General features: G+C 40.0%; 1 protein-coding gene across 1 annotated transcript in view; it reads right to left on the bottom strand.

Moving 5' to 3' along the window:
- Lrpprc (leucine rich pentatricopeptide repeat containing) overlaps nt 1-18,777 on the bottom strand; it is an 85,257-nt gene that overhangs the window by 27,188 nt on the left and 39,292 nt on the right. Inside the window, exons 23-26 of the mRNA XM_031355256.1 lie at nt 17,518-17,725; nt 9,138-9,262; nt 8,687-8,793; nt 371-439 (exon numbers count right to left, since the gene is read on the bottom strand). Coding sequence (XP_031211116.1) covers nt 371-439; nt 8,687-8,793; nt 9,138-9,262; nt 17,518-17,725 — 509 coding nt within the window. The remainder of the gene's footprint in view (nt 1-370; nt 440-8,686; nt 8,794-9,137; nt 9,263-17,517; nt 17,726-18,777) is intronic.

Raw genomic sequence — 18,777 nt, 5'->3', positions numbered from 1 at the left:
TCTGGGGCAGAAGAGCCAGGCGCACACAGGTGAGACAACCTTGTCCCTGGACTATGCCTCTGCGCACTGAGAACAGACTAATGGGAGTAAGCTGAGAGAAGGTACCCTTCCTGACTCCACATGCTGCACTCTCTCCACACAACACACTGCCAGCTTGCTCACACTAGTAGAAGGCAGGGGAAAACTTCCAAGGCCCAGATCAGCACTCTCAGGACTTCTAATCTACCCCAGGCCATAAAGCAGGCTGGCACTTATTTGGAGAAGCACTGAGGAAACACAAGGACCTCTTGTAAACTCCCCAATGCTTATGATACTCACTCACATGTTCCTAAGTGTTAGGCGCTTCAGACATCAGAAATCAAATACCAACCTGATTACCGGCAATGCATCTATTACAAAACCACTGGAGTCTTGTAGGCCGAGCTCTAATGCCTGGAGTCTGTAAGACAGAGCCACCATGTAACACGTAAGACCCAGTTCAGTTCTCCCTTGAAGACAGTGTATTCCCTCTAATAAATTCTCTGCCACATATATTTGCTTAAAAAAAGCCAAAACCCCTTATAATGTGACCCCATAGTTATCACAGACATTTAAAGAGGTTAGATCCAAGCACCAACAGAACTCACATTTAACACTTATCCAGCAGACTTAGGCTATCCCACGATTGTGCTTCCCAGCTCAAACTTACTCAACAATCTTTTTGTTTTATGGTCTTTTGGTTTTTTGTTTTAGTACTGGGAATTAAACACAGGGTCTTACATGTCATTCCAAAAATATTTAAATAATAAAATCACTGCATTTTATTTCATTCAGAAAGAATAACTAAGTCAACCCAAGAATATGTAAAGATAAACTCATACATGCACATGCATGCTCATCCTACAAGAAATGGTCAAATACCCCATCTTCCACCCTTTCACATACTTTGATAAAAGTAGTATACCTAAATTAATGAAGCCCAATTGAAGGGGGAAAAAAAGTAGCCTATCAATCACTGGATGTGTTGCCTTGAATCTAAAATTAGCTAACTACTTAACATTTAGTCTTGGTTTATTTTAATAATTGAGATGCACGTTAGTTATATGCTCAATTAAGAATTCTGAAGGGTTAGTCAATAACTCTGGCTTCAAGCACATGTTTCACAATGTTGGATACTGGAATAAAAGACAAACCATTTCAACATAATTCCAAGGATTTGTACCTGTAGTGATAGCATTTGCATCATCTGTAAGAGGGTTTCACCATGGAGCACTCCATTTCAATCATAGCATCATGATAAGACAAGTACATACTCATCTGCCCTGGCTGCATGCCACATCAGAGGATGTTCTGTGCCTGCCTTCTCTCTCCACTGTTGCTCATGAGGCCAGGTATCCCCAGAGTGCCTGGGCTTATTTATAAACCCCAGGAATTCTGGCATTTTCAGAGATGGGGGTATTGCTATGTTGCCCCTGTTGACCGCCAACCCCTAGGCTCACTTGGTCCTCCTCCCTTAGCTGTACTGGTACAGTAGCTGGACCACAGGAGTGCTACATTACACTCTACATCCCAGTAACTCTAGTTAAAAACTAACGCACTGCATAATGTTAATGAAGAGAGTGTCACCTTGTAACTTGGGTAGCAGGACAGAAAAGTGTAGAGTTTAAATTGTGAGTGCTCACTTTAACCATGCAAATATCTATATTCTGGGGTATAAAATCAAATGCAGAGTAAATTAATCTTATCTTAAAACACACTTTCAAATGTTAACCTCTACATCTAGACTGTATCCAAGGATTCCTTCATATCTATCTTGCCACATACATCATAGCGGATAGGTAATCAACATCAATGTACACAGAGAGCCCTTGAAAAGAAACAAATAATCCTCTTTAGAACACTGCAAAACCCAAGAGCTACATTCACTTACAACTTCCAATATTATTACAGATCCAAATCCACAAGATCTGAACAGCACAACTCCACGATAACTCTTCCTGTTGGGGCTGATTAATCCCTGTTGCTGGCAGGACAGCTGATTTATACACTAGATCTCCCCTATGTTTCATTTTGAAATTGAGAGCTGTTTTCATATATAAATCTCAATCATCAAAAGAACATCTAGGTCAGATTAACTAAATCTCCTAGGCTGCTGGGACAGCAATGCTTCTGGCTTATCTCTGAGCATCTTACTGAGCTTTAAACACTGCAGATGAAAGCAGCAATAAAAAATGCAATAGAAACACAGGATGAAGTAACTGAATCCTAATTGGAATGTTCAATAGAACATCAAAGGCCAGCTAATGCACATTAAAATAACAAGGTAACTTCTAGTTCTTTCTGATTTTCCTTACATATAATTTATTTAATGGGCAGCAAGGCTAAATAGTTACTCTGATAGAATGACTGTCTATGTTTGTTTCTGCCCAAGTTACTGCACTGCAGAGCACAGCTTTCTGCAGTTCTGATGTAATACTCAGCTCAACTGTATAGGCATAAAGTTAAACAAAATATTTTCATTACTCAATAACTTCATTCCATAACTTTATTATGGGCTCAATAAACATCTATGTATGTTAATAAAGATAAATATAAAATAATTTTCAAGTGAAAGGACATGAAAATGTCTCTTCTGTGTTTCAACCTTTACTTCATATAAACTTAAATTTGATTGAAACAGTAAATTTTTACTTGCTCTGGTTTTTCTTGTCAATACCAATGGAACAGTGGGAAAAAAAAAATCCCGATGCCAATAAAACACACTCCATTAGTTAGTGTTATGTGCAGCAGGCTCTCTTAGAAGCCACTTCAACTATGTATCCCTCCAGCGAGGCTGGACACAGGAGGACAGTGGCACCACGGTACTCAGTGAGCCTTCTAGCCTTTGCCCCTTTCTCTAGAACCTTCAGATATGCATTTAAAGATCAGGTCTATAAAAGAGCAAAATGCTGCTAAGCAAGTCTACTCTCAACAGCAGCAGTTCTCTTCACAGGGGTTAATGGAAGACAACACTAAAGGTAACTCCCAACTCCATGTCGGGGAACAGACAGACAGACATCTGAAAGTCAGACACAACACTAGCTTCTTAGCACAATGCATACAGAATTGAACTCTGACCCTAATAAGGAAGGCAAGGGGATAAAATTTTATGTTCATCAAGTAAAGAACCAAGAACTTGTTACTACAAGAACAGCACTAGGCTCCAAAATGTTAACCCTGATGCCATCAAAATGGAGAGTCTCCCCATGCACAGGACAGGACACTGACCTCAAAGAGGGGGAAACAGTAAGAAAAGGTTGCTTTGATAATTTGGTGATAAGCGAGGTCTAGAGAGCATGGAGATAGGGGCCGTGCTGAAGATGCCATAGGAAATGAGAACTGTCTTGATTGCAAACTTCATAGCTGCCATGCCCTGACTCTACAACCTACATTCGGAACCTCAATTTCTTTGCCCTGTTTCTCAGAGTTGTTTGTGAGGCTCATGTGAAGATGTACCTGATTGTCACTTAAGCATGACAGAGTTCCAGCTATAGTCACATTGTCTAGCTGGTGACACAGGTCTAGGTCTAAGTCCCAGGGAAAGAGGTTAGAGTTAAGGTGAACGCTCATCTGTGAGCAGAACTTTGCAGCTCTTGCCCCATGCCGAGCCGTGAGTGACAACTGACCACTAGAGGGCTCAGGATGAAGTTAAGTCAGAGAAACCATTAAGAGCTATGTAAAATTTCACACCATTATTTAGCCTTCCCCACTTGTATATGTCATCTCTCCCTGAATTTAATTTACAGTCTTGAAATAAAGTGGATCACATAAAACACATTTTATTTTATGCTCTGTAATTATGACTGTATTGGAAGGTAAATGAAGTATTCAAACTCTTAAAGGAATGAAGTAACAGTTTATTTTTTCTTTACAGAGAAATACTATCTTATTTGACCATAATTTCTAAATAGGAATTCTAGGCTAAAACTTGAAGACCTGGTTTCTACTCAAATCTCTAGCATGATGAACCAGAAAAGAGGGGGTGGGGGATTCACCTATACGAACATCTGTCTTGATTAACTCACTACCAAGAAACCACCTAAAGAAAATGGTCCGAAAGCCAAAGGTGCATGTCAAGACATGGACAAAGGTGACGACTCAAGTCAGAGTAGAAATATTTCTCGAGGGAGAAACAAATCAAATGTCCTTCATTTAAACAATGGAACAATGTGATCATTAAAGTTCTTGGAGAACCCTCTAATGAAGTTCATGAAGGGAAATGAAAGAGCTAAGTGAAGTACTAAGTAAGATACATGAGCCCACTAATTCCAGTTATATACAAATGAAATAAAGCCATTGAATTTAAGGTATAGAAGGGTCACAAAAATGACTAGATGAGTAAGTATTCAAATTGAGTTAAGTCTCGGTGGCGCATGCCTTTAATCCCAGCACTTGGTAGGCAGAGACAGGTGGATTTCTGAGTTCAAGGCCAACCTGGTCTACAGAGTGAGTTCCAGGATAGCCAGGGCTACACAGAGAAACCTTGTCTCAAAAAACAAAAACAAAAACAAAAAAAAAAAAAACAAAAACAACAAAAAAAATTGAGTCTAGTCTCAATTTCTAATATAGTCTTTCTATATTTTAAAATAAGACCTGTAGTTTACACTTGGTTCTGCATATGGGGGTTGGGGTGGGGCAGGGTAGGGCTGGGAGTATGACTGACCATTGGAGCAAGGTACAGAATACACTTCATAGACTTTACCTTCCTGATATAACCAAGGAAGTGGTGACATGTTCTCAATAATACAGTTCATTCCAGAATGTGCCAAATGCTGGAAGTGGAGTCTGTAGAGAATATGTTCTAAGAGGGATGGGAGCCCAGCACAGGGAAGGTGTTGACCGAAGCATGCACATTCAAGGCTGACATCACACTGCCTGTGTTGTTCAGGAACTATTCTAAGAGGCACAACCCAGAGGGAGCACTGTCCTTCCTCAGGATCTTTGTGCTGCCAACCTCCTTGGCCTGAATTGCTTTATATTGTCAGTTCCTAATTCATCTTTTACTTCCCCCGCCAAACACCAATTCCTTAGGAAGGCCCAGTCTGAAATAATCCTTTTCCACAGAACTCTTCCTGATAGCAATACATTTTTAAAGGCCTATCTCATTGATGAGACCATAATACTGACCACGATCAGTATTTGTTAAGGAAAGAAAGAGAGAAATTGGTCAAAATGGGAAGCACTCAGATGCCATAAATCACCTTAGCAAGAGGTTTCAGTTGCCAGCCAAGGCACGTCTACCACTCACTGGCGGAGATGCCATACACACACACACACACACACATCTGAGTAAGCCTCTGTTAATTCACATGACCTTCTGTGTCATCACCCTGAATATTATCAAGAAAAAAAATCCTATGCCCAGGACCCTGAGATCCTCATTAATCTCACTGTCTCAGCTGCCCTGCCCCCATAACCTACCCAGAATCCTTCTGTGTACATCCAGAATCTTTGAATTAGCCTCATCTCCTTATTCAAGCCGAGGGTTTCTAACATCTGGAATCAATTTACCTTGCCTTTTCAGAACAAAGGAAGAGCTTCCTTCTTTATGTATCCTAAGCACATCTATGTATGCTTAAATGCCCACCGCAGGGTGAAGGATGGCTCTCCTACACGCTCAGACCGCCCACCCACTCCTCCAGCCTGTGAGCACTTTCCTGCTGCAGACAGAAACGTCTCTCTCACACAGATCTGTTCAGAGAGCTCACTTGGGCTCCTAAGACTCTCCCACTCCACTTCACTCTCTCATTCTTTTTCCCTCCAAAAAAAAAAAAAAAAAAAAACAATTTTCAAAAGCTACTCACTGTAAAAATTTAGAAAATATCTAAGATATGTTTAAAACCAGCTCTAGTTCACCTTGTTAACCCTCCTAACATACAAGTCTATGTTAAAAGAGCACATAGCATATGTGTACACACTAGACATTTTATAACAAAACAGGGTGTATTACTTATAAATTCAATCTTTCTTATATCTTGTCACTTTAACTTTAATAACAAAGTGTTACAACTTCTCACCATAACTTAACCTCCACTAGCCACAAAACAATTAATAAAAACAAAACAGACCTGTCCTACAATCTTATCAATGGGACAGACCTTTAAAGACATTCTCACCTACCACACTCCCAATTGCTGCCATTACAGTGGTTCTACAGTTATTTTTAATTTTTCTGTGTATGCACACGTGTGTTTAATTTAAGTGTGCATGCCTACACTTGTATGTGTGGAGGCCAGAGGCTGACTCCAGATATCTATCTCCTCATTTTCTGAGACCTTGTCTCTCTCTGAATCTGAAAGTCACTGCTTAGCTAGAGTGGCTGCTCCTGCCCCCTCACTCAGCCTCCTAACTACAGAGTTACAGGCAAATGGTCCAGGCTTTTTATGTGGGTGCTGGGGATTTGAACTCAGGTCTTCATGTTTGCAAGGAAAGCACTTTACCCACTGAGTCACCTCCCTACCCAGAAGTCTTTCATCCACTCAACAATTCTAGACACATGCAATGTTTAAGTCATGCCTAACTGATGTGTATGAGCACAGTTCTAAAGTATTAAAAGCTAGCTTTCTCTTGCCATTATGTGACATTCATGTAGCTCACATTAAGCTTTACACTGAAATCATGTAGAATAAAGAAGACAAACAGTCCCTACCTTTGAGGGGCAAAGAGAATTAAAATTGTTGCTCACTTACCATAATCCAGGAAATGTGCAAGCTGCTTTACACACATCATGTGACTGAGTCTTAAGAGACAGATATTACTTTCCCTCTTATAGATAAAACAGCTTAGGAAAGTTTAATAGATGCCAAAAGGAAACTGGCTCTCATGCCTCTGGCATTTTTTTAATGGGCTGTGCTTACCCTCCAGAGAGAGGGCACAGATGTCCTCAGTCAGTGGCCCACAGACACTGTGCCACAGAGAGTGCAGGAGACAGTGCTCACTTCAGAGCTGCTGAGCTACCTTCTAGACAACACAGATTAACTGAGTTTTACAAGCACCATCTAAGACACTGACAGCTATGTAGACAGAAAAAGAGAAACCAAGTTCTGAATTTCACAATCTCCTGCTCCGTGGGGCTGGGCAGCAGGCCTGGAACAAGAGTGGGTAGGGCATGTCCAAAGCCCTGAAACTCATCCTGAGAGCGACGAAGTAGGAGTGATACCCACACAACCCAAGGCCTGCACGAAGTAGGAGTGATACCCACACAACCCAAGGCCTGCACGAAGTAGGAGTGATACCCACACAACCCAAGGCCTGCACGTCCCGGGGCACCTGCCCTGTGCCCTACCTTTGCCCCACTGGAGGAAGGTAGGTTAAACTTCGTTTCCCCTTATAAGGTCATGTCCAGCAGCATATGGAATTCCTCCTCATGCACTGGCCAATGATATACACTCACCCTAATAGCCCTACTAACTCTCGCAAAGTTTAAATAGCCTTTGCCCCCCATTAAAATGAACTGTCTCACTGAAACTGCCTTCCAGAGGGTCTGTTCTCACTACAGTCACTGAGCCTGAGGCCTCTCAGGCCCCCTGGCCCTCCTGCTCCGCTTTCCTCCTCAGGATCCACCAGTGGCAATCAAGCCTCTATGGGCAGGAAGAGTACTGCACCACAATTGTTCTACACTATTCTCTTCTTTAAAAGCACTGGAAGATATAAGCCAGGCATGAAGAGCCATGCCCTTAAACCCAGAACTTGGGAGGAGGAGGCAGGCAGTCTCCAGTTCCAGAAGCCAGAGCTACATAATGAGATGCTGTCTGGAAAAAAAAATACAGAAAACTGAAGATACAGCAATGATGTTCTGGGTCCCGAATTTATACCTTCAGTTCCACAACCAGGAACTGAAGTTTCTGTTTATATACAAATAAGGAGATCAAGCGCCAACCTGGAAGCCTGGACACTTTTAGAAAAAGACAGAGAGGTAGCAGCAGAAGGTGACTGAGTTGTTCCAGTCTCAATGCCACGTCACCATTTCTACTGCACCATGGTGACGTCCTGCAGAGTTCTCTTACAGACACAGCACTGCTTGGTAATGAAATTAAACACCATGTGGACAGACTTCACATTAGCCTCTGCCTTACGAATTCCAGTAAGAAACACTTCAGTAAAGCCTACATAAAATATACTAATCCTACAGAGGCCAGGTTTGTCACCTATTTCCTATAAGCTGCTTACCACGGTAGGGACAAAAAAAAAAAAAGGAAGAAAAAACAATTAAATTAAATGCCAAACTATTGCAGACAGTACTTGTTTGGTTGATTAACTAGTAGACAAGCATTACAAATAAATCTGAACCTGGTCTTCAGTAAATTGAATTTTACTGCTTTTAAGAACAAAGAACTCTTTTGCAAAGAGGATTAGCAACTTTACATCCAGAAATACCAGTTTAATTTAATTGTTTTACAATTCAATATTTAATATGCAAATATCATTTTGATATATAACAGTGAATTTAGCAAAGTGAGGAAACAAATTCAATATACAACCAGACTGCCTTTTCTGAACTGTAATTATATTCAATAAAGCTGGAACAGCCACTCTCTTTCTATTATTATTGGGACTGAACTCTATTAACATAAATCAGAACAAGGATAATTAAAGGTTAAATTTTTAAAAGTATCCTAATTAAGAGTCTAAATAGTTGTGCATCAGAATAGCAAAGTTAAGACCATACCTCAATGATCTTCTTGGCCTCTCTGTAATTTCCTGTCTGCAGGAAAGCAAAGAAGAGGTTGTAGAGCATCGTCATCTCGCCTTGTTCTTGGCTCACAAAGTCCATTGCTGGGCAGCAGAGAATGAAACACACAGACCATAAGAAAACCTAAGACGGTATCGCGTAATTTAGACAGGTAAAAAAGAACAAATACAGAGGCTAATAGATTGCGGTTTGTCTAATTTACAGAGTCCTTTACCTGCAAGCACATACTGATGGCATTATATACTTAGGAGAACCAGGGGCCATATCCCCGAAGGGACAGACACTGAAAACCAGAGGTTTCTCCAACACTTAGAGTCAGAAGTGTAACAGTTTCTCTGGAGGTGTTTTTTCTAGTCTTAATTTTCCTTTCACATCTCAACATTCAGATTAAAGATTCAAGAAGGAAAGATATTAGACAGTCACTAACCTTTCTGGATTAAATCAGTCTCTCCTTTTTCTATTAGCTTACATAAGACATCATGAATCCTGGGTAATATTTTATACTTTTCATGGCAGGCAATGCTGGCTTCAAGAGCAGCAGATAAGTCATCCCTTGGAAAATAAATTGACAAAGAAAAAAATGTTATCAAATTCAGCTCTCAGAAACAACAGAGAAAAGAACCTGTCAGCAACTGAACTTACTGCACAAGCAGAAAGCCCAGAACAACCCTTTCTATAACACCTGTTCAAGCAACAATTCACCACTCCCCTGCCTCCAAAATAATATTTGGATGGGGGAGGAAGGTAGAAAAAAGAAGGCGCTCTCTAATTTTATTATATATACAATGTGTATAATAAATTGGTTTCAGGCTGCTAATTCTAAAAGCAAGGACTACAGCTGCCCCATTTCCTGCCCTATTACTTCAGTTTCAGACAGGAAGCTGTCAGGCATGTGCAAGCACTTAGCAACGCTGTCACACTATTTTTCACCTACAGCCTTACCTGAAGAGTAGGGACAGTGCCGGGGTTTCAAATGTACAAAACAGTACCTCCTCAAAATTATCCTGCAGTGAGTTATACACTTCTAACATTGTGTCTTTAGAAGGTAAACTTGAAAAACTGCTTCATTTTAAGTCACAGTACTTTTAAATGTAGTACTTAATAAATCAGAGTTTCTTAAGAGTGTTGAAAGATATTTTTGTGGTTCTTTCAAAAGTACTTTTTTTTTCCTTTGAAAGGACAAGTGACAGTGTGAAGAAGAGCCCCAGAACAACCATAGAGATGTCAGATACAGTTCTCATGGTTGAGCATCTTCATTTCCTTTCTTTCTTTTTTTTTTTAAAGAGAAGAGCCAATGAGGCCTCTAGAGTCCTGGCTTTGCCTGAAGAACAGAGTAAGCCAAAGGCAGCAGTGGAGGGAGGCACATTCCTGGGCCTCCCGCTCTCAGCCCAGGCACTTTACTACACAGACCCTGGGCAATCACCACTGCCTGTAGGGCAATTATTTGTTATAAGAGACTTCACATTAAAAAAAAAGAGAAGAGATGAGAAGAGAATAGAATAGAAGAGAGAGAGAGAGAGAGAGAAAGAGAGAGAGAGAGAGAGAGCGAGCGCGAGGCGAGCCAGGGGCTGGAGAGATGGCTCAGCAGTTTAGAGTAGTGGCTTCACTTCCTAGCACCCACAGGGTAGCTCACAGCTGTCAGAACTCCAGTTCCAGGGCATATGACACCTTCACACAGACACACACACAGACAAAACACCAACATACAGGGCATATAACACCTTCACACAGACACACACACAGACAAAACACCAACACACAGGGGATATGACACCTTCACACAGACACACACACAGACAAAACACCAACACACAAAATAAAAATAAATAAATCATTAAAAATAGTACTTTTTAAAAAGGAGACAGGATGAAATATATTTTTAAAGTACAGTTCATGGCACCCAGAGACGCTCCTCTGGACAGTGTATTCTCTCACACACACCAACTGTTCTCACAGAACAAAGAAGACCTTTTATACTTTACTGCTAAAAGCCTTACATTTTGTCCATCACACAAATATTATGTTGCCCTAGATTAGATTACTTTTTTATGTAGAATAAAGATTTTTAACTATACTAAGGAAAGTGCATAGAATTGCTCACTGTGAGATGCTGACACGATGAGAAACAAGCCCATGGTAAAGGGAAGTCTGCCGTACAGCACCAAGTCCTGTTTACAGTGCATCTTATGGCACCCCACTGAGTCATTTGAATTTTTGTCATCTGGGGTGAAGACTAAATTGCAGGTTAATTTCAAAACCGAAAGTAGATGTTGCGGGCTAGATTACTGTCGTATGAAGGAAATGCTAGAGGAGTTACTACTACATATGCTATAAAGCTTTATATAATCAGTATTTTCCTCTGCTTTAGACACAGGCTGTTAGTGCCTTTCTACAACTCCCCTTCACAGAAAACTAGGAGCACATCGGTAAGAGAAAAACTAAGACATACTGTTTTCTTTGAATGGCAAAATCTGCTTTTTCATTTTCAGGTTGACTCCCAAACTACAACTGTCTCAACTGTCTCCCCACATTAGGTCAGAGCCATCAATAAGTGGATGAATAATTGTTCTGTCAATCACAGTGACATGTCAATAGTCCTTAGACTCCAAATATATGCTCCTAAACATTATACCTGCTCCAAACAACAGAAAAGACAAAAACAGAAAAATGCAAGTAATTCATATATTGTTAGTAACTTTAGACACCAATGCTATCACTCCTTAGGCTACTGACAGAATAAATTTAATCTACACAACACTCCCTACAAATTGGACTGAAGACAGAAATAAAGTAAATGGCGGTTGGTTCCTCGCTGTCTCTTATTTCCCACTTGCACTTCGTAGGTGGTTGGTGTCACTTAAAAGTTTGCCTTCCTCATGTCCTTTACATCAGATCTTTTCTGGAGCTTGTAAACAGGTGATGAAAACTAAAAATGTGTACATTCCCAGGGCTCCAGACTCTGAGCCCCACTGAAGAGTGCAGTCCAAGTAGCACAAAAGAAAGGCCACCACCTTCCAGCTGAGCCAGGCCATGCATCACTCAACACCGTGCCGTCAGAGGGAAAGCACTAAGAGCAGCAAAACAGTAACAGAAAAGGGAGAGAAAATTCTTCCTAGACACAATGTGACATGGCACACTGCCAGGTCGGCACACGGTGGCCCGGCATACCACCTGACAAGCACACTGCCTGGCCAACACACCACAGGCCCTGTGACCTAAAAGTACTCCATGATTCTTTATTCACTTGGTATATCAAAAGTGACTGGAAAATATAATTAAAAATAATAGTTCTTTGAAAAAGAACTTTTAATCTTTTATATCTATATTCAAAACCTTTGGTCTGTTATTTCAAGTCTGTTAGGCCCCTAAGGTTTGTGTACAATTGTAAAGTTTATTCCATAAAAACAAATTCCAGTCATTATTTTCTCATAAATCAGCGCTCTCTCTCTCTCTCTCTCTTTCTCTCTCTCTCTCTCTCTCTCACACACACACACACACATACACTGCTGTACTATATCTTTAAGGACTAGAAACTCTATTCAAAATATGTATTTGAGGGACCACATAAAATAATTCTTAGAACTAAAATTGTTTAATAAAGAGCAGTCAGTTTTGAAAAGCAGTGTTTTGACAAATACATATTTATAAGTGTTATCAAATCACATAAAATAAAGATAAAACTAGAGAAAAAGTGATTCCATAGTTCTAAATTTTCAGGGCACATACAAATTCATTGGAATACATACATCTAGGAAGTAATTTGAAAACTTAAGAAACCGTTGTCTTTTTTTTTTTTTTTTTTTTTTTTTTTTTTTTTTTTTTTGAGACAGGGTTTCTCTGCGTAGCCTTGGCTGTCCTGGAACTCAGTCTGTAGACCAGGCTGGCCTTGAACTCAGAAGTCCGCCTGCCTCTGCCTCCCAAGTGCTGGTGTGTGCCACCACCGCCCAGCTGCAGAAAGCGTTGTCTTTATTAACCATGGTGTCCCACTCACTATTTACTTTAGAGTCTGTATTTCATTTTTAAGAAAACATGACTACACATAAAATCTAATATAAACTATCTATTTTCACTAGTACAAATAATTTTAAAAGGGCTGTGATGCTTGCTTGCATGGTGAATGTAATGTTGCCCATTCTTTTAGTCTTGAATAGGAAATTAAGGTGCGCTACAATATCAACAACAGAAGAGCATACACCAGATCCCGTATAAGCTGGCTGACTGCACACTCATAGGAAGGTCTCCCTGAGACAGCAAGAGATGGGTTCTCCTCACTGAAAGGCTTCATGATGCTGCCACCTGCATGCTGCACACAATTCTGACCTCCTACAACTAGAAGACAACTGCCATTCACATCTTTAGCTTGACTTGGTCTCCTCACACATCTGTAGGAAATAAATTTCAAATCCAAGGTAGATACATAATTGAAGGAACAAAAAATATGACAAGTACTGTCTTTTAATTGGAATAAAGTACTTCAACATTATGTATAAAGTATTAGTGAAGTAGCGATTTCCTGAAGGGCTTACTGACCGACCAGCTCTCAAAGCTGAACTCACCAGGGATGAGGAGATGAGAGGGTGGAGATGGGAGGTGGCTTCACAAACAAACAAAAGGCCAAACCCCTATCAACATCCAGGGTTGGATGGGGGGAGAGTGGTCGGGACACCATCGCCCTCACCCAACTGTCTGTCAACAGGACCAGCACCTTGAAGGGCCGAATAAATGGAGGTTTTTTTTGTTTTGTTTTTCTCCCGTTCATCATCTATAAATGAGAAATCTTCAAGGAGACTGGTGTTGCAATTACAACTAATCCTCCCCAAAAAATTAACTGTGTTGAAGGCTTTGTAATTTCCCTAGGTACAATTTAGCTGTCACTGACTTTAAAATTTACTCAAACATGCGTTGGGAACAGCACTAACTTCACATGTCAAGTGCTTTCCAGCCAATTGAGTCTAAACTGGAAGTCGGTGTTAAACAACTGAATGATTAGACAAGATAGCTCATTTCCCTGCTCTTTTGTTCAGAGTAAAATGCCACATTTACATTATCAGGCTCAACAGGATTTTCTGACAGAGGGAGAAAAAAACCCTTCCTGCACACTGTCCGTAAGAAGCACAGGAAGCCTGTCATTTACCAATCATCCTTCAAAGAGCAATAGCCGTGAATGTAACTTAATTACGACCCAATGATCCTTGACGAAAAATCATCTTATCACTGTCCTGTCCCCCTAGGGCAAATGAAACACTTTCTGTCCTTTGGCACTGATGATGCTAAATTCTTAATTGCAATAATGGAGTAAGAGAGCCAAACCTCCTTAATTTCCTTTCAACATATAAAGAGTTTTACTCTGGAAGGCAAGCATTCCCACATATAATAAAAGTATCCAGTACAAATGAAGATGCTCAAATTGAAGGGGAGTGTTTACCACAGAACAACCAGCAGTTTACAGTGTGCCTCCCACTTATGTAAGATATGTGTAATGAGGCTACATTTACAGTGTGCCTCCCACTTATGTAAGATATGTGTAATGAGGCTACACCGTTTCAAAAATTAAATTTTTACAAGTTGATCTTAGGAAGATTCTGACAATTATGAAGAACTCGCCATTAATTTAGCAAAAGCTCTGGGAAGAGAAGTAAACAATATCTGTGTATCTCTAGATTACAGCACAAATCAGCACACATAAAACCTCCGTAACGGAAAGCAGAATCACAGCACTTTAATCCTCTGTCCCTACAGAACCCAGGCAACAGCCGCAGACACTTTCCACATGCAACAAAACCAAACAGATTGTATGAGACACAAGAATCTGAGCAGGCGTCTCACATTCTTATTAATTTTGTCTTCTTTACTACAGCAGGAAGACTACTCAGAAGCTCTTTTAACTCAAACAAGTTCTTTTTCCTTTAATAACAGAGGACCTCTGTCATCTCCCTAAGTAGGAGTGTAATAAAATATATAAGATTCACAATAAAACACAAAACATTTACAGGAACATTCAAGTGGAATATATATATATATATATATATATATGTATATATATATATATATATATATATATATATAAAGAAAGGGCTTAGAGATTGTAACAGTAAGAAGCTCATGAAAAATTTAGCTCCATTTCCTTTCTGGTCAATGTACATATTATCATGTGGATAATGTAAAAGCAGGTTAGTTTACCAAATTCTTTATAATTACATAAACCTATGTTTTCCCTTGTCAAACACAGATAAACAAAATGCATTGTTTCCAAAACCACAAAGCATTTTTTACAGTACCCAAGTAGCATAAGGTAACATACTATTATTTCCTCTGGGGTTTATCCAAACACTGGAAGTCAACATGCAGGTCAACAGACCCTTGATGACTTGCATCAGAACTGTAATATGACAGTGATATTCCCTTTATTCTTTTGCAGTGACATCCTGTAAAGACACTTGCCTTTAAATGAAAAGAGGAAGATCTTTAAAATGGTGTTCTGAAATTGTTTTCATAATTTTATCCTAAGTTTGAATAAAGAAGGCTCATTTTGCAGATGAGCTCATAAGCTGTAGAATCAATTATGTGATATTACTAAAAAGCGAATGTTATGGAATCAAATCAAATACTTGTAGTTGTCTGGGTAGGCTTGACATAGTTAATCCTGGTACTTGTCATGATTCTGAATTAGTTAGCTATCTTCTATCAGTCAGGCAAAACATGATTGAATTAAAGTTTCCAAGTCAGTATTTTATCCCAGTTTTTCCTGACAAAATGCTATCAGAGGTTTTTTGTTTTTGTTTTTTTTGGGGGGTGGGAGTAGTGGTTTAAATATGATGCTCCCTTTGTTTCATTTTTATTATTTTCACAAATCTAGAGCAGTCAACATAATCGTTTTGGTATGACAGATCAAACAGAAAGACCTTGTCATGGAAACTGTCTCTGTAAACACACACACACACACACACACACACACACACACACACACACACACACACACGGGGGGGTGGGGGGAGAAACAGAATAATACAAAAAGAAAACCTTACAGAAGTGAAAACAGAAGGTAATAACTTCTGTAAGGATCTGGACACAATGGCATCATTAAAAAAAGGTCCTGACTTAGATTTCCTCAAAGGCAGCCAAATGTGACAGTGACAAGCATCTGACTGCTGTTAAGCAAGCGCCATCAGTGTACTGCCCCTTGGTTCGGGAGCTCCATCTGCAGACCTCTTTTGGTCTTCAGAACAGCCCTGTTTGTAAATGCTTTTCTGCTATGACCTGGCTCCTTTCTTAGTTGCTTGGCTCTGCCCAGTGGGGTAGGAGGGCCTAAGTCTTCTGGGCACTGGGCCCATTTCTTTCAAATCCCTGTGTAGAGTTCCACAAGCAATTTGCAGAGATGAGCCTTTTAAACAATCAAGAAAATCCACTAGGAAGCATATTAATTATAGGATTTCTATTTAAAGTTGCTGTGAGTCAGAGAACTCAGTAGCAGCAATTGTTTGAATCTGTTTCTTGAAAAGAATGTGACCGACATTGTGAAGTAAAGCTCTGTACTGTACCTAGCTTAAGAATGTTTATGAGCAGATGGCTAAGCAATTATTTTGGGTCTGTGAACGTCCGAATGTACAAATACACATTTTCTAATAGGAAACTAGTTAGAAAAGATATTTTCAGTTCTATGTTTTAAACCAAACACTATCATTATTATTATATACAGTCACTATACTACCTAATAAAACTAAAACTACCAGAGATGATGGCATGCAACAAGAACTTAAATTAAAAGATAAAAAGTCAGTTTTGCTCTAACACTGATAGGATAATACCACAGAAAAATTAGGAAACCCTAATCACAAAATAAGCAGATTATAAACTACATTAAGCCAGGAAATAGGCAAACAGGCAAGAAGTAGGAAATTCAAACAAATCTAAAAGGGAAGGGAAGGGGTGCCTGACCAGCCTTCCAGCACTTTCTCCTTGTTAGAAAGAACACTGACTTGCTCTGCAAGTAATGCCTTAAACTGGACACCAACCAACAAGGGCATTTGCAAAGGAAAAAAAATTCCAATCTCAGAAAATCCTGCCTTTCTAACAAGATTCATTCCCCATGAAGAGAAACACTTGTCAGAGCTGGAATCGTGTCCTGGCAAGCACGGTTACAAATCAAACAGCGGAGGGCCTCCACGAGAGGTCTGTTTATTCCCTGGCTAATGGTCACGGGGTAGAAGAACAACACCTTCCAGAGGACCCTAGTTTCATTCTTATAGTCACTGATGACCAGCACTTATTAGACTCAAAGGTTAGAGGAAACTTCGTATTTATGTATTCTTTCTTTAGAGTTCTCACACTATAGCCCAGGCTGGCCCAGAGATCGGAGATGTGCCGGCCTCTGTCTCCCACCTCCCATGGGCTAGGATTAAAGGCATGCACCACTACGCCTGACTTGTTTTTAGTTTTTGGAGTTATGGCATTGCTTTGTAGCTAAGGCTGGCCTAGAACTCACTACATAACCCAGACGGGTCTGAACTTGCTATCAGCCTCCAGCCTCAACCTCCAGAGTGCTGGGATTATAGGTGTGTGCCACCATACCCAACCACAGACACGATTTCATATAATAGCATTTTTACATGCTCTTTAAAAAACAACAGTCAGTAGAGACCTCCACTGACAGCCGCTGGGCTGCTGGTGTCTGAAGGGACACCTAGCCTACCTTGGTCCCTTATACATCAACAAATGAGTCAAGGGTTCTACCTCACCAGAGTATTTGCAGAGCAAACCCCAAAACCATCAGGCACATTCTGATAATTCCACCATCCCAGTGAGCTTACTTTTCCAGGTGCACAGTGACCAGTGGGAAGCTTATGTTGCCGGACGGCTTTACCAGCCCAAGAGTCACGATGGCTTCATGCAGCTGTTTTACTGTTTCAGTTTCACCTCTTAAAGCTGCACCATTGAGGATGTGGAAAAAGGACAAGACTGTTGCATCTTTGATAACAACATCCTTCTCTTTCATCTCCTTTAGAATGTTAATAGCATCTACAATGAAGTAACACAAAAGACCCTTAGGTAATTTCATGTAGGGAAAACAAACTGCTATTAGACTAGCATTTCGAGCCCAGCAGGAATGTAAATTCTAGTGTATAATGCCGATTTCGAGTTAATTACTACTTGCATTTCTAAACGAGACTACAATTATAAATCCACAATAGCATGGTTTTATCATTTCCCTGCAACTTTGACTACAAATTATAGATAGGGACCGCGTGCCCACTCTGCACCATGTAGCCCTGTATGGTCTGCCCTGTAGCTGTAAGATCCTCCTAAATGGATGCTTTTATCGTTCAGAGCTAACATCTGCTAAATCACACCATTGTTTCTTCGGCAGATGGCTTGTCAGGAGGCCAGATAATAAAGATGTGTTTACACTGTATCTTCAGCCAGACTAATGGTGTGATACCGATACGGCCTGTTTGCTATGTCGATACTAATTAGCCAAGCAGAGCCAATGAAAGCTTTCCAAAAGACTGCATGCTAATACATTAGATTCATTAAGCTTCATTAAGGAAGGTACAAACAAACATTTTAGAATATGGAATAAGTGCATTTTCATAATGTTTCTTCTTAATTACTATACAGACAAAATGTTGTGACCACTTTACAAAAACTAATTTTAAAAAGCAGACTAATTTGTGTTAGAAAGACTTCCTAGGAAAAATGTCAACACTCAAATCACAAAAGTTCCCATTCTGTCTTTTCTGAAAATAAAAGAGAGGAAACATAAGGACACCGCTCCGGTACAAGGCTAATGCAAACACCGAGCAAACACTAGCAACAGAAGACCGCAGGCCCAGTGCAATTCATTATATTATTAGGGTTAGCAATTTTCCAACGAGGAAATTAGAGCATGCAAATCATCCATGTAATCAAATTCGCTTTTCAACTAAAATATCCATCTTGTTAATGTTACTAAAGGTTAAGACAGAACTGTGGCAGTTCAGATCCTTATCTATCAGGTTGTGTTTGCAGGTTTCAGGTTCAGCCTTCAGATCTTTTTAAGCAAAAACAAAGCCATTAGTGCAGGCACATAA

This window comes from Mastomys coucha, unplaced genomic scaffold (genome assembly GCF_008632895.1).
Source record: "Mastomys coucha isolate ucsf_1 unplaced genomic scaffold, UCSF_Mcou_1 pScaffold6, whole genome shotgun sequence".
NCBI lineage: Eukaryota > Metazoa > Chordata > Mammalia > Rodentia > Muridae > Mastomys > Mastomys coucha.
The sequence above is the reverse complement of the archived record's forward strand: the minus strand, read 5'-3'. Positions and strand labels throughout refer to the sequence as shown.